Source organism: Gopherus evgoodei, chromosome 8, assembly GCF_007399415.2.
Source record: "Gopherus evgoodei ecotype Sinaloan lineage chromosome 8, rGopEvg1_v1.p, whole genome shotgun sequence".
NCBI lineage: Eukaryota > Metazoa > Chordata > Testudines > Testudinidae > Gopherus > Gopherus evgoodei.
In genome coordinates this window covers 82,674,631-82,691,098 of record NC_044329.1, presented here as the reverse complement: position 1 = coordinate 82,691,098, position 16,468 = coordinate 82,674,631, and the positions used below count along the sequence as shown (strand labels likewise).

Sequence of the window (16,468 nt, the reverse complement as noted above, 5' to 3'; positions counted from 1 at the left end):
TTTTAGACAGGGGCAGCCCAGTGAACACCTCTAGTGAAGGGCTGAGGTTTTCGTGTGCATGATTTAAAGAGAAAAGTCCCGTTAAACACAATGAGGAGAATTGTTTTAATAACTTTGCCAGGCTGGGGTCAAGTGCCTCGCATGTGATTTGATATTATTGCTGTGAGCCAGTCTGATTGTGTTGGGTAGGGAAGAGATGGGGGAAATACTAGAGACACCGGAAGATGGGATTCAGAGGAAAGAAGAAAAAGATACAAGATCACAGAACTGATATAAGGGAGGAGGTCAAAACACTTAAGGGGGAGGTGGAGTGAAAGAATGGAAGATGAAAAGTTGGGAATGGAAAGGAAAGCCACACCATTTTAAGCTTAGGAATCTTTCTTTTTTTACCATATTTGCTAATGCCAGTTGCATGTTTATGGTTGGCCATTTATCTGTCTTGACTTTGTCTGTAAAATGGCTTTGTAAAAGTATTTTCATTCTTTCTAAAGTGCAGTTACATTAGCTATAAGATGTAGCTAAATCTGTTTTTATAAGAGCAATATAATCCTTTTTTGCAGGAGTCCACAACTGAATTCTCTGCAGCCTCATACTTCCTTTTACCACCGTAGTGGAAAATGGGACTCATCAGGTTTTGTACAGTTTGCTTTATGTGCTGTGCTGCAATAAAATTACTTTCTACCTAAGACTAGATGAGGTTCTTAAGTTTAGGGTGGTGCTTCGGAGGTGAGTGGCACGCCCATTACTGGAATGCTACTTGGTGAACTGTATTACTGTAAAAAGGGCCAGATACTTCCCTCTGCAGTGGAGAGGGAAGTAGGACTGTGGAAATTGGTAGGTGAGACTGTGCAGCAGGTCAAAGAAGGTTACATGGCAATATCTCCCCATAACATTGCTACTTCTTCAGATAGGTCCATGGCTCAGAAGCAGTGATGGTCTCTGTTACAAGACTGACCATCCCAGAACACCACTTCAAGACCCAGCACTGCAGCACTCTTCCTCACTTTCCCCACAGTGATCTTCAGCCTGCTCCAGCCATAGAGGTAACTTGGCCTTGTGGCCAAGACACTTCAAAGCATTCATCCTCTTCCCAGGTAACAGACTCCGTTAGTCCAGTCCAATATAACATCAACACAACAGTGCCTTCAGTCCACTTGGCTCCACCTTCAACCACCTTCCTTACAGGCAGGTTCCCAGCAGCAACAGCCCTCTCATCATCTAACCACCAGCTGCTGGGCTCTGGTAAACACATGTACCTAGGTCAGGTCTGACCTCCTAGCAACGGTCTCTGGCAGGCTCCGGTCCTCAACCAATGTCTAGCTTAAGGCCAGTTTCTTGCCTCACATCAGAACAACCTGTTCACTCTCCTCCCATCCAGCACTTAGCTGCTGGGCTTTCATTCTCAACCACCGAGTTCTGATCCAGTCCATGAGGTGCTGGCTCTGTCTTCACACACTACTCCAGCTTTGGCATTCCAGCCTCCAGACCAGCTTTTTGACCTCCCTGCTCTCCTCCCAAGCCAGCCCTCAACTGCTGAGTTTTCCTCCTTTTCCGCTCCACACCCTGCACAGATGTAGCCTGATAGGGATAATTGAACAGGGCTGCCCAAGACCTGTTGTTCCTTGAAGAGGCAGGCTACCTTGCTATACAATCTCACTTTTGAACGACCTCCTTCCTGGCCATTGACTATGACTGTTCAGCTCAAAGGCTTGCAGGAGTGAGTGACAAAGTATTCAAAAGTTTCTGCTCCTTCCTTATATACCATTGCCTGAGAGTAGAGATAGGGAACGTGTCTATTCTTTGCCCATCACACTAGGCCTCAGAGTTCATCATCAGAAAGGGCATTTCTCCAGGGTCTTCCAAGGATTTGTTGATCACTGGAGAAGAATCATCAATCTTGATGTAGAGTGGTCTGGAAAGGTCCATGATGCCAGACTCTTTAGAAACTCAGGCCTATTTTCTACAATGAAAAAAGAAATTTTCCTTCCAGGCCCACTATGGGTATCAATGGCGTTCTGATTCCCACCATTATTCAGAGAGACCCAGCTTCCCCTCTGCTTCCCTGGCATATGAAGCCTTTTACTGGACATTCGGATGGGAGAAAGAAGCTGATTATCTATACCTGAGCAGTCACAGAATGCCAGTGGAGTATGTATGTGAAGGCTGAAAGGGAGATGGAGATGGCTCAATGATAAAGTTTGAGGCTGCTGAGCAATATCTGCCACGTGTGATAACTGCTCACTGTATTTTGCACCACATCTCTGAGCACAAAGGATAAAGTCTTACTGATGGCTCTCTGGCAGAGGTGCAGAGACTTCCAGAATGTTATGAACAGCCAGAAAGGCTGCCTCGACAGACTGCAGCAAATCATCGGGGCCCCCAGGGATGCCTTTTGCTCCTCTTTTGAACTTAGGAGCTAAAATGCTGAAATGAAATTGTATATGCATGGTGTAAGGATTTCATTAGTCTCTGTGGAAGAGTTTCATGAAATGAATTTTCTTTATGCTTTTATGCTTTGTGCAACAATTTTATGAAAGGGCATTTCTTATATTTTCTGGTATATGACACTTTCATAAACCTGTGAATAATAACCTTCAGTGATTCACTCTTGTGAGTACTCAGAATGAGTGTTTCACCCTTCAGGGATTTTGTGACAGTTAAAACAAAGGACACACAGACTTTACAGAAGCACTTCTAAACAATCACAAGAGATATACAGATCTATGGAAAAATAATAAACAGCTGCACACAAGACTCTGCTCATTTTCCTGGCGCAGCTGGCTCAGGGAATGCCTGAGCTGCTCAGGGGCCCCCGGGTCAAATCACACTGGCCGCTGCAGAAATCACAGAGGTCCCTGAATCCCATGGAATCTGTGACTTCCGTGAGAAACTCGCAGCCTTAATTATAGGGCCAGTTAGTCTAACATCGTTCCCTGGCAAATTAATGGAAAAGCTTACGTGAGATTCAATCAATAAAGAATTAAATGATGGGAAAATAATGAATATAAATTGCTGTGATTTCATGGAAAATGGACCTTGTCAAAGAAACTAGATTTCATTTTTTGATGATTCCAAGTAGATGTAATATACTTACATTTTATATAGTGTTTGATTGCATGACATTCTGATTAAATATGAGCACTATACATTATCAATAGAGCACACATTAAATAGATTAAGATTTACCTTACTGCTAGCTCCAGTGTCAGTGATAAATTATGGGAACAAACTGCCAAGGGAAGTGGTGGATTCTCCATCAGTCAAAGTCTTCAGATCGGGACTGGGCCTTTCTGGAAGACATGTTTTAGTCATAAAACCCCATTGCCTGTATTATACAGAAGGTCAGACTAGATGATCTGAAAGTCCCTTGTGGCTTTAAAATTGATGCATCTGTGAATTGTGGCTGCACTTATATGCACTGTTGAAGTAAAACAGCTAAGCCGAGTGGAAGTGTTCTCTCTACAAAATGGAAAGCAATTTAAATTACACATATTAGAATGTAAAGTTACATACAGTACATACCAATTGTCTCTATTTTATTTATTTATATAGTATAATTTCTGACCTTCCATTAACCTTTATCTTTCTAATTAACTGAATTAATAGATTTCAAATATTGGGCAGGTGTAACAAATTTCTACAGTACTCTTTAAAGCATCTAATGAAAACTAATAGGTCCTCTGATATATTCCATATAGAATTTCTCTCTCAAATCACATAGATTATCACTAATCTGCATTTGCCACTCAATCTGGATTTGTCCCATACAGTAGTACATAGCTGTTGTACTGATGAGAGTTTTCTCATACAAGTCCCGAAGTGCCGTGTTTACAAGTTGACTATTTGCGATACTGTATCTTACATGCTTTACCAAATAGTTATAATATATTCATGACAACATGAATGGGTCACTTCAAGATGCATCAGCTGGATAAGGAAATACAGTTCAGATTATTACAGTCATCAAGAATTTCCCCATATTAATATGTTACCTGACACCATCAGATTGACCACAGTTATGCAACCTGTATTTACACAATGGATCTGTATATACTTGCCATAAAATGTACAGATACTTTTGTGTAAATAAGCAACTGTATAAATAGCACTGCTGTTCCACCATATTTATAACAAAAATTGTGGAGAAAGGGACAATGAGGGTGTTCAAGAGCTTGGTTCTTTTATTTCTGCTACTTGTAGTGAGAGGTTCTATGGTACAGCTGAAAAATGGTGGCTATGAGGGTATTGTTATTGCAATTAACCCTGAGTTACCAGAAGATGACAATATCGTAAGAAACATACAGGTAAGATCTTTGGTATATGTAATGTCCTTCAGTGATGATCAGACTTCTTGGTTATTTCTACCTCTAGATTAGCAGTAATCTTAAAAGACCAGTTCCAGCTCCCATTAATGTCAATGCAAGGGTTTTTCTTTTGATTTTCATGAGAGTTAAATCAAATCCATTATTATCAAATTTGTTCTTAGCTTGAATTTTTCTTCTCAGGTGCTGGTGTTAATGAAATGAGTGTACTGATCTGTTGAAGTTTAACAGGACTCCTATGGCTCAGGACCAGGCTGATTCTGTGTATCACTTTCTTTCCAAAACATGAGTATTTTAGACTAGAGAATATCCAGAACATGGCTATTTATTATCAATTATTGCACTTCCATTACAATGTTTGCCATCTGCTTGTATCTCTTCGTTCCCCCATCCTTGCAGGCATTCACTATGGTCTTAAAGTCCCTTGATGAATATAGTGATATTTTTGGTTTTAGTTATTCTTTCATTTCTCAGTGTTACCATGTAAATCTTTGCTCCATGTTCACATGATTTGGTCATTGAGCATTCACTTGCTGTAAAGAGAACAATAAACTGAAGCAGGCATCGCCATTAACTAGTGACTCCCAAATTACTCAGGAGAGGTGGGGAAGGAGCAAGGAGGAGTGGAACAGAAAAATAGTGACAAAGTAGTGCTCACTGTAGAGGCAGGGAAAAGGTACAATCCTATAGAAGTAGAGCAAAGAAAGGAGGAATCCCAAGGAAAAGAATAAGGAAACCACAGGTTATTACTTACTATTTATCATTTTATTTGATTCATCAAGCACCACAGTACACTTTAGCGATCAATGAAAAAGACTGATGCAGGCCCCAACCATCCTTCACCTCAGGCCCATGTAAATTTTTTGAGGAAATGCCATGTCTGGAAGGTTCTCTGTCAGGTTTTATTTTCAGAGATAGATTGTGTTTTTTATCATAAGCCCTGAGCAAGGGGTGGTGTATATTTCTACTCCCGTAGGAGCAATCCAGAGTCTCTCAGAGTTACAATTTGGTCTCTCCTTGCTCCATGAGGGAAATAATCTGTCCCAGCCCTTCCCTTGGCCAAGGCTGGCTTCTTTCTATGTCTTCACATACTGAGTGTTACTTTATGTACCCTTGTTTCCTGGCAAGGCTAAACTACTCATTGCCTCTACCGTTCAATTCTTTATTCATAAGGTATTTCTTTTCTTTCCCTACCAGGACATGGTCAAAGAGGCTTCTACTTACTTATTCAATGCTACAAAACAGAGATATTTTTTCAAGACTGTAAAAATTATAATTCCTTTGCATTGGCTGCCAAAACCTGAGTATTTAAGTGTAAAAACAGAGTCATATGATAAGGTAAGACTTAGAGTACTCATTGCAAACCAAAAGTATTTATTGTGTTCATACGCTTAATACATAGAGTCTTGTCTACAAGGTGGAGTAATGCACACTATGGAGCTATGTCAAGGTCTTATTCCCACTTTGAACTTTAGTGTCCAGAAAGTGGGGACCTGCATGTATCCCTCTAAACTTAATTCCTAGCTTAGATCTGATAACGCTGCCACCAACCAAAATATAGTGTTTGGTACACTTTCTGTCCCCCCAAAACCTTCCCTGGGGAACCCAAGACCCAAATCCCTTGGATCCTAAAGCAGAGAGGAATTAACCTTCCCCCCCCTTCTCTCCCTCCACCACTCCCTGGTGAGTTCAGACTCAATCCCCTTGTCTTACACAAGGAAAAAAATCAATCAGATTCTTAAAATAAGAAAGCTTTTAATTAAAGAAAAAAGTAAAAATTATCTCTGTAAAATCAAGATGGAAAATGTTTACAGGGTCTTAGCTTTACATAGACTAGAGGGACTCTCTCCCCCCAGCTTAAGATACAAGTTACAGCAAACAGAGGTAAAATATCCTTCCAGCAAAATACACATTTGCAAATAAAGAAAACAAACATAAAGACTAATCCGCCTTCTATCTAGTACTTACCATTTTTGAACATGAGAGACTGTTTCAAAAAGATTGGAGAAATCTGGTTGCATGTCTGGCCCCTCTTAACTCCAAGAAAGAACAAAGAACAACCCCAAAAGCACAAACAAAGACTTCCCTCCACCAAGATTTGAAAGTATCTTGTCCCCCGATTGGTCCTTTGGTCACAGCCAGGTTCACTGAGCTTGTTAACCCTTTATATGTAAAAGAGACATTAACCCTTAACTATCTGTTTATGACAAGGTATGATTTCTAAACCACACTAAGTAATTGGTCCTTATAGACTCTGCTGGTGTGCACTTAGTGTTCCCTGGTGCACTTTAACATAGTGCTGCATTTTAGAAATCACCCCCATGTACCACGTAGACAAGCCCTAAGTTTTTCCAATAATGAGGGAATACAAATTGCTATGTTTAGAATTTGTATTGCCCTCTAGTACCCAGTCCTGCAGTCCTTACCCAGGGAAACAATCAATGGGAGTGTTCCATGAGTAAAAGCTGCAGGATGAGCCCATTCAATAGAATCATCTGCCACCCTCCATTTCCTGCTGCTCTTTAAACAAGGACAATTTTATTTTTAGGCAGATGTTATCGTGGCTAATCCTTTCTTGAAATACGGAGATGATCCCTACACGCTGCAATATGGAGGATGTGGGGAAAAGGGACGATACATTCATTTCACTCCAAACTTCCTGTTAAATGACAATTTGTATAACATCTATGGATCACGAGGTAGCACCATTTACTGGACCTTAATTTTCTGCTTTTGTTGTTATAAATATGCAATGGGCAAGATTTTCCAAGGTGACTAGTGATTTGAGATGCCTCAGTTTTTAGTTCCCAACCTGCGACGCTTTAAAAGAACCTGTTTTTTCACACAGTGTTGAACATCAGGCTTCCTGGATGAGTCTTAAGTTGGACACTCAGAAATAGGGGCACCTAAAATGACCAGTCTCTTTTGAAAATTTTGGCTCATATTTTTACAGTAAATGAACATTGTTTTTCCTCTTAAATTATTGCCTGGACTTGGAAATACCATATACCCTAACATTACAGTGCAGTTAGCTAATCTGAGAGTTGAGGTGGGTGTAACCTGGGGAACATGAAGGTAAAACCAGTCCCAGAGGATTCTATAATAGACTAAACTCTCATGAGCAGATCCTGCTCTGAGGACGTGAAGGTTTTTATTGGAGCATCTGAAAGTCACATTTGCCCAACTATGCTTCTTGAAAGTGTATCATCACAAGGAATTAACAATATTTCCATTTTAATTTCATCAGCATATTTTTTGACTCCATGGGCATTGCCTATGTGAGGCCATTAATAAGCAAATAAAAAAGCCTCAATAGAGACCCCTGAATTTTGTGCAGTGTAACCTGCTGTTATTAACGACTTTGTCCTATGCCCATTAACCAATATACTGTCCAATTTATTTATCTCTGTTCCATACCCAATTAGAATCAATTATTTATGTGAGCTAGATCAAAACCAGCCCTTCAAATCTGAATCCTGGTAAATGTGCAAGGTTATTTAGATTCAAATTGAAGATGAACCTGCATTAGATTGGATCAAAAATGTGGAGGTGTTTGGCCTAAAAGGGTGCAAATCTCACTTCACAGTCTTTCTCATCAGATTTCTGGCATTTGGGGACAAAAATCTCCTTAGAACAATTCATTGGACTCCAGTAAAGTAAAATATAAATCCAATTCTAGCCTGGGGAAGCACTGAACTCAAACCTTGAATTCTGTCTTAAATTTAATCTGATCTGAGCTCTGCTTCCTTGGCCTATCTCTAATTGAAAGCTTTAGTTAGACAACATTATATACATTCTCCATGTCAATGGCTTTACCAACACCTGCAAGAAAGGGGTTAGATTGTCCTGGTGAGATAGTTTGGTTTTCTGCAAAAGTATTCTGGTTGTCTAACCTTTAACACTGTATCTGCCTGCAACTATCTAAGTAATTCTTAGTTTTACCCTGAGCTGAAGTTAAACTAACTTCTCTATGGTTTTCTAATATACGGTACATCTTTTCCTTTGTGTTATATAAGAGCCAAGAATTATTATTTTAAAAGACCTGGGTAACATGAAGCACCTTGCTTGATACCAGGAATAGACAGAAGCTACTGTCTGCAAACAGAGGTGTCAGATCTTTACCCAGGTCTGTTAATACTCTGGAAGGGTTAATCTGAACCCAGTGATTTGTTTGGGTTTAAAGTCAGATCCCTCAGTGAGTGCTGTGTGGGTGCAGGGGTCCATCCAAGCAGAGCTCATTGCAGGATTGTGCCCTAAATTTGTTTAAATGACCTACAGGAATTTAAAGTAAACTTTAAAGTGTTGTATTTAGAATTCACACATGCTCCTTCTCTTCCGCAGCCAAAGTTTTTGTCCATGAATGGGCCCATCTTCGTTGGGGGGTGTTTGATGAATACAATAATGATGCACCTTTCTATGTGTCTGTAGACTCTGGAAAAGCAAGTGTTGAAGCAACAAGGTACCAGTGTGTTTTATATTTTGTCTTCAGTAGTTCAGTGACATTTGGCACATAATGGTTTTCTGTCTTCAGTCTGTACTTTGAGCCCATGCAAAGAGTCTTGGCAAGTTATTGTTCAGAGGATTAAAAAAGAAGCTTATACAATAATGTTTAACTAACAATATTGCTCCCCACAGATCAGTCTCATTGAATTGCAGTCACTATAATCCATCACACTTTCTATACAAATAGTATAAAAAGTATGAGCTTTTAATTTAGATGCAATTACAGATTTGAGTCCCCTTTCTCTACATTTTGATTTACTATGTCTTTATCGAATAGCAGTTAGCATGTAGTAAATAAGAATGTTTTCTCAAGTTCCTTGGGGGAATGATCCTTGAAGTTCCAGAACATTCTTACTAGTTCATGTTTAGTTTTATTTTAAATATTAAAAAGGGACATGGTCAAGGCACACACCTATTATTACCCCCACTTCAAAGCTGTTACTATCTTATGATAATGTTCTTCAGATTCTGCATATCTAAGGTTTTTGGTTTTTTTTAAATGTACAACTCTGTCAATGAGAAACAAAAAGCAGAGTGAGACTGGATATCTCAGAGGGTTGGAAATGGGATACAAAACTTTTCACTTCTCAGGCACTGGTCTGAACTGGAACCAGTTTGGTCTTGCCTAAAACTCATTACCATCTGCCAATCACTTGTTGGCCATTGTGAAAGGAATTGGTATTTTCTGTCCAATTCCTAATGGACAAGTATCAATATCACCAAACTTCTGTACTGCAATTGGTACTCTAATTGGCAGTCACCACTGAAGGAGACTATGACAGGGCTCCCTACTCAGCCCTTCAACCACCGCAAACCAGCTGGACATGTTCCAGGTTTATAAGCATCAGTGTGTTATTTATGAGGTCCCCTCCACCAGTTCCTCAATACAGCCTTGGGCAGCAACATACCCATGTACATAAACTTCCCCATAACTCACTCTCTGGGGTGGCAGAGGGAAAGATCTCCTCATCATGTGCCCCTGTATCTCCTGGCATCCTCCCTCTTGCACTTCCTTCCTGCCTCTTAACTGCTCCCAGCTGCTGGGTTTATTTTCATAGATTCATAAACTCTAGGACTGGAAGGGACCTTGAGAGGACATTGAGTCCAGTCCCCTGCCCTCATGGCAGGACCAAATACTGTCTAGACCATCCGTGATAGACATTTATCTAACCTGCTCTTAAATATCTCCAGAGATGGAGATTCCACAACCTCCCTAGGCAGTTTATTCCAATTTTATTCCAGTTTATTCCAGTTTATTGTTTGCTCTCATTAGTACATCAGCCACATGTCTATACCACAGGTCTACATTACAGCCCAAGTCAAGAAAGCTTCCCCCTCCAAGCGATGCAAGCTTCACGCTGTCCACTCTGGTGCTATGTTGATGGGAGATGCTCTCCTGCTCACATACCTTCCACTTCTTACCGAGGTGGAGTAATTATGCTGATGGGAAAGCGCTCTCCCTCTGCATAGCACGACTTCATCAGACGTGCTGCAGCTGTGCAGCTACTCCCATATAGTGCTGTAGTGTAGACTTATCTTCAGTCAAGTACATTCCAGGGGGGGAATAACTAGTAACTTAGTGACCACCTCTAGCCTCCTAAATCTGTGTCACAAAGACAGTGATTGAATGGGAATGGAAAATGTAATACCAGTTCACCTCTGGAGAGTATCTTTCATGTCTGGATTGAAGCACATTGATGTAATAGTAGAGGCACTTTCATTGTTATTGCTTACACAGATGGTGTTTGATGCACAACCTATACCTAATTTCTTGAAGATGCCTCTGGAAAAAAAAGTCTACCAGTATTTTATTATTCTGACCACTTGTAAATTATATTGTAAACTTTTTGGGGTAGGGCCGTCACAACCCATTAGGCGACCTAGGCAGTCGCCTAGGGGGCTAACATTTGGGAGGCAGCGACCGCGGCGGCCAGACCTTCTACCGCCTCTGTCGGGGTCAGCATTTTGGGGGCAGGACCTTCTGCTTCCTCTGTTGGGGGCGGAATTTCGGGGGTGGGACCTTCCGCCACCAAGGGAGGCAAAAAAGCTGGCAACGCTCCTGCTTTGGGGGTAGAGATAGTGTCTAAATTTTTGTTTGTGCAATGGCTAATACAATACAATCCCAGTGCTGACTGGAGACTTTGAGCCTTTCATGATTCAAATAATAAATAACAAATTATTATTATTTGTTGATTATATGCAGCTTGTTAGCTAAGCCTTTTTCTATCTTACCTCCCCTTTAGGTGTTCAGCTAGTGTCACTGGGAAATACATAGTTCAAAGCTGCACAGGAAACAGCTGCACGACAAGAGAATGCAAATATGATGAACAGACAAAGCTGTATGAAGCTGGATGTAAATTTGTACCAGATAAAATACAAAATGCCCCAGCATCTATAATGTATATGCAGAGCCTCCCTTCGGTAAGTACTGTTACTGCTTTTTGACCCAAGTGGATAGCCAGTGTCTTGTAGGTTGTTTCCATTAGGAGAAACTGATGATGGAGTAAAGTATTTCTTTGATGCAATCCTGTTTGTTTACAAAGAATATACACAAAGTCCTGTTACTCTAAAGATACCAGGAATCAAACAACAGGCGGTATTTTCTTTACTCACAGTTCCAAGCCTCTTTCTACCCATCACTCGGCCCAAAAAACTTCCCCTCTGCTTTCAAGGCCAGCATTTCCAGTCCTTCCCTCCCAATGGCTGATATTTGCTGAAGGTACCATGAGGTGGGGCCAACTGGATAGACAGGCTCTCATCAACCTTCTCATTACCAGCATGGGGCCTCTTTGCTTATCATCCCACCCAAGATTTTACTTAGGGCACTGCTCTCCCCTGCCAGCTCCCCTCTACTGAGAGAAAAAGTCTGTATTTCAGTGAGCAACCCAATCCTATGCTGGACACGGAAGGAGAAGATCTGAAGAGACAGATATCACCGTATGAGTTGGGGGTTGATGTCCTTCATGGAATGGAGTCATTGTAGAGGTGCAAGATCCATGACCAGGGTGAATTAATTGCCAAGAAGGTAATATTGGAGTGCCTCCATGGCCCATTTCACAGCTAAGTCCTCTTTTTCTATAATGGAGTGGCCTCTCTTGAGAACAACTTGTAACTCAGGATGGGATATTCCTCACCATCAGCTATCTGAGACAAGACAGCCCCTGGTCCAGCTTCAGAAGCAGCAGTGTGTAGGAGAAATTCCTCAGTGAAATCCAGTCTGTATAAAATGGGCTCCCTACAGAGGTTACCCTTTAGTAGCTGAAAGACCTTCTCGCAGGCTTCCATCCAATGGATCTTTCTTAGGCTGCTGTTCTTGAGAAGATTTCTGAGAAAGGTCTCTATAGATAAGAACCCTGGTACAAACTGGTAGTAGTATCCTGTCAGCCCCCAAAACTGGTGCATTTGCTTTTTTTGGTTGGAGTGGACAGTCCTTCAAGGTCTGGACCTTGTCTACCAGAGATTGTACCTAGCCCTTCCTCATGGTGTACCCCAGGTAAGTAGTTTTCTGTTTGACTGTACAGCACTTTGCAGAGTTCACCATTAGTCTGTCCACTCTGAGGGGCCAGATTACAGCAATCACGTGCTTCAGGAAGTCTTTCCAGCTATAGACCATGACATTATCGAGGGAGAACACAGCATAACCACTGTGGAACTAGGGGGACTGGTCCATTAGCTGTTGAAACATTGCTGGAGCCCCATGTAGGCTAAATAACAGAACCTGGAACTGATATAGGGCATATGAGGTGACAAAGGCTGTTTTTTCTCAGCACTCCAGAGTGAATGGGATTTGCCAGTATACCTGTGTGAGATCCAAGGGGTATATATTTGGCCTCACCCAACCGATCTAGTAGCTTGTCAATGTATGGCTTGGAATATGCATCAAACTTTGAGGTGCATAGACTTTTCTAAATATCAGTGCAAATTTTTGTGGTCCATAGGGTTTAAGAACCAACGTGCTTGGACTTTTCCAGTCTATGAGTCTCTTCTGTCACGACCTCCCCCAAGGTCCAGCATGTACTGGAGTTTCTGCTTCATGATCTCCCTCATCTTCTATGCAAGAGGCTGCATGATGTTCTGAAACCTTGTTCAGCCTTAGTTTGGATGTAGTAGGAAGTGTAATAGTTTTTACTCAGTTGGTCAGAAAACACGGTATGGAGAGTACCAGTTGTTGGGCTTAGACCTTTTGTTCCAGCGTTTGATTGTCCATGGCACAGACCATCCCAAGGGCCAACATGTTGGCTGCCTGTGGCCCTACCTCTGGTTTTGGAGGGTAGCTGGTGTAAGCTGGGATCTGAATGAACTCTACCCTGCCCTTTGGTGATGAACTTGGGGGAAAGACTTCAGGAGCAGTGTTTATTTGCATAGACACACCTACTCTGCCATGGCATTCAGCAGACAGAGCTGCTTTGCCAAAGTAATCAGTCTTGTCTGCTTTGGGTTAAAATTCACTTTATTTTCCTTATTGTATGAATAAAGGGCAGCATGCCCTGTTTGAGGAGATCACCGTAAAATCAATCTCGTTCTCTGTGCAGGTGGTATGGATGCCAAATTTAAGTGAAGAAGGGACGAGTAGGGACAGGTATTGCTACTTGATGATGTGGACTATGTTTTTAAAGCATCTTTACGACCATTTAACCCTCCCCTCTCCTGTGTTTAAAGACTCAGTTGAAAGATCTTTTTTCTGTTCATACCTTAAGACAACAAAGGCAAAGGACACTGCCCAGTGTACTGTGGGGTGGGTGTTTACTCATGGCTTACATGCTTTTACATGTTGCAGTCTTTTCCTGAGGTAATGCTGTGTTCCTTCTCCTTTTTAATAAGTTTTCTTTAGTTATACACAGACTCAGTGCTTGTGCATGGGAAAGTAGTGCTTCTTCGAGGCACCAGGGATGGTGTTTGGTTTTCCCAGATTAGTTGATGGGGGCTTGAGATAGTTGTTTTGAAATGTGAAGATGAACCCCTAGATTTTGACCTGGCCATTGTTGCTGTCAGGCAGAAGGGTCACGTGGCTTTAAGAGATTGAGATTGTGACAGGGCAACATCCTACTCCTGACTTCTGCTCTGTCTACACTACCTAAGAGGCTGTCAAATGTCAAACACCCCAGTGAGGTTTACTTACATTTGCTTTTCCCACCACCTTACTCATCTAAATGCCATAATTATATATGGTTTCAGTTTCTCATTTCTGTCAGTAAGAGGAAAGGGAAGAGATCTCTCTACCCAGAGATCCTTCCTGATTCAGGCTTTGCCAGCTTGCTTCTTTCTTCCCTGTACCACCTTCCTGTGCTGCCTTCTGCCACCTGTGTTAATGGGTCAATTTGCTCATTAGTCCTTCCCTAACCCATTCTCATCCACTAATTAGGCCCCATCAGGTCCACTCTGGGGGGAATTAATTAGTGTTTAAGCATCTAGAGCACTGGCTCAGCTGTTGATTCCCAGCACTGTCATGGACACCAAAAATTTGTTTTGTTTTTCTTTTGTCAGGCTGTCTCATTTCATAATTTACATGGCAAATATTTTTGTAAGGGCCCTGCCAATGGGCCCAAGGTTTTGACTGTCTGAACTCAGGAGCAATAAGAGCCCGCAACCCCCAAATTTGAATAATTGGAGATGGGCCCATTTGTTGTAGGCAGTCTCTTAGGCACTCGGCATTCAGGAGATTCTCCCTTACAAAGGTGCCTAAAGCTTCTAGTCTCTTGTAAAGAGCAAGGACGTACTGCACAATGTTTGCAGCTTAGGGACCCTGCTCCTCCCACATTTCTTGTACTAAGTCCAGTAAATTGTTCAAGGGAAACCATTTCAGTCACTTGAACTCCTGTTCTTGTCTCAGGTTTTAGCCACCACCAGCACAAGTCCTGTAGTTTCTGTGCCACCATGCAGGGCCAAGTCCTCAGATAGATCCAATGAGTCTAAAATGGCCACTTTGCCTCAGGCATAAACCTTGCTATCGGAGGTATAATCCCATGCTATCACTGGGTTTAGCCCACAATAGGCAGTCTGTGGTTCTGTCCTGGTCAAGTAGGTGACGGGTAAGACTGCTCAGTGCTCTGATGGCCACCATGCTGCACAGCCACCCACTGAAAAATTTCAAGAAAAGTCACTGGATCATCTTCAGTCCCCATCTTCATGAATCTGACTGGCACCAGGGCCACGGCAAGGTCCGTGTCCACCAGACCCATGGTGGAAGTCCGGCCAATGTGGGAGGCTGCAGTGAGGTCACGCCCTGTTGCATCAGCTGTTGTTGTTATTGCTGCTGTTGAGTAGCTAAGTCTCAAGTCAGTTGCGGCTGCTATTGGTGGATGTGCTGCTCTGCCATTTATTTCAGTAGTTGCTCCAGGTCCATACTGCTGGGGCGTCTCTTCTTTAAGTCCTGACCTCTTCCCTTCCCCCAGTGCTAGATGTGTGCCTGCATTCTCCCTCAAGTTTGTTCTTCAAGGGCTGCCTCCATAGTACCCCTTTGTCGCCCCCAGGGCATGACTCACCTAGCTGCTGCTCTCCACTGGTATGGTGCTGTGTCTATGAGGTCCAAGGTAGCATTGATTTTGTCCTCCTGCAAAGGCACAGCTCAGTCCTACCCCTTCCAAAGGAATCAGGAAAAACAACAACAACAAAAATACAACTCAAAACAGGGTTATCCAATGAACTTTGCGTGGGACCGAATACTTCTATTCAAGGCTTGGCTCCAAACAGTCCATGCTTCTGCTGATCCCCCAGCATCTGATTGTCCCTTCTAGCAGGAGCTTGTCAGGCCAGCAAGCTGGCTCAGCCTCTGGTCTGCAACCAGGCTTCTCTCTGGAGAAGAGGAGTTCTGCTCTTCTTCCTGGGCAGCCCTGAGTTTAGTTAAGTTTCCGTTTAGCTACTCTCTCCATGCCTGACATTTGCTGCTGGTGTAGTGGGATGGGGCCAACTGTGTCCACAGGCTCTCATTAACCCTTTCATTGACAGTGTGGGGCCTATCTGTCCCATCACAGGTGTACAGAATTGTAGCCTGACATTGTGGCTAATTTTGCTCCCTTTTGGGTCAGGTAAAAATAAAGTTACCCTGACAAGAGGCATTTTTGGTTGCAACACTGGATGGGCTTACCCTTTTGTGACAGGCCCAATCCTGCTAAGTTGTAAGCATCTTCAACTCCCACTAAAATGAATGAAAATTGAGCATGCTCAGCCACTTGCTAGAGGTGCTCCACACCTTACTTCTGGAGCTCCAAAAATCTTCTGTGGGCTAAATTGTGCCCTGTTGGGAGTAGCAAGTGGGGACAGACACAGCGAGCTATTCATCCTCTCTAAAAGTATTCCTGCCAGCCAGGAAGATGAGAGGGCTTTTGTTTTGCAAACTTTTCTCTTCCTGCATGATTTTGCACTGGCAGAGTGTGTTGTGTCCCAGGTGAGTTGGGATCCTTATATATATAAAAGTTCTGGGATTCCATAGTAACTACATGACTGTGAACTTTATTGATGATGTCTGCACTGCCAGGGCATCCTCACACTGTGTGTCTACAGTGCAATCCGAAATATGATTGAAGTTCAGGTAGGCATCTCCATGTTAGCTTTAATCTAGCTAGTGTGGCTAAAAATAACAGCAACAACATGATGGCATGGACGCTGGTGCAGGCTAGCAATGTGAGTATATATCCAGGGTTCTT

At 42.4% G+C, this 16,468-nt stretch overlaps 1 protein-coding gene across 1 annotated transcript in view; it reads left to right on the top strand.

Annotated features, from left to right (window-relative positions):
* Positions 1-4,154: 4,154 nt before the first annotated feature.
* Positions 4,155-16,468, top strand: part of LOC115656777 (calcium-activated chloride channel regulator 1-like) — a 35,468-nt gene continuing 23,154 nt past the window's right edge. Inside the window, exons 1-5 of the mRNA XM_030573926.1 lie at positions 4,155-4,304; positions 5,520-5,660; positions 6,871-7,021; positions 8,664-8,781; positions 11,069-11,246. Coding sequence (XP_030429786.1) covers positions 4,155-4,304; positions 5,520-5,660; positions 6,871-7,021; positions 8,664-8,781; positions 11,069-11,246 — 738 coding nt within the window. The remainder of the gene's footprint in view (positions 4,305-5,519; positions 5,661-6,870; positions 7,022-8,663; positions 8,782-11,068; positions 11,247-16,468) is intronic.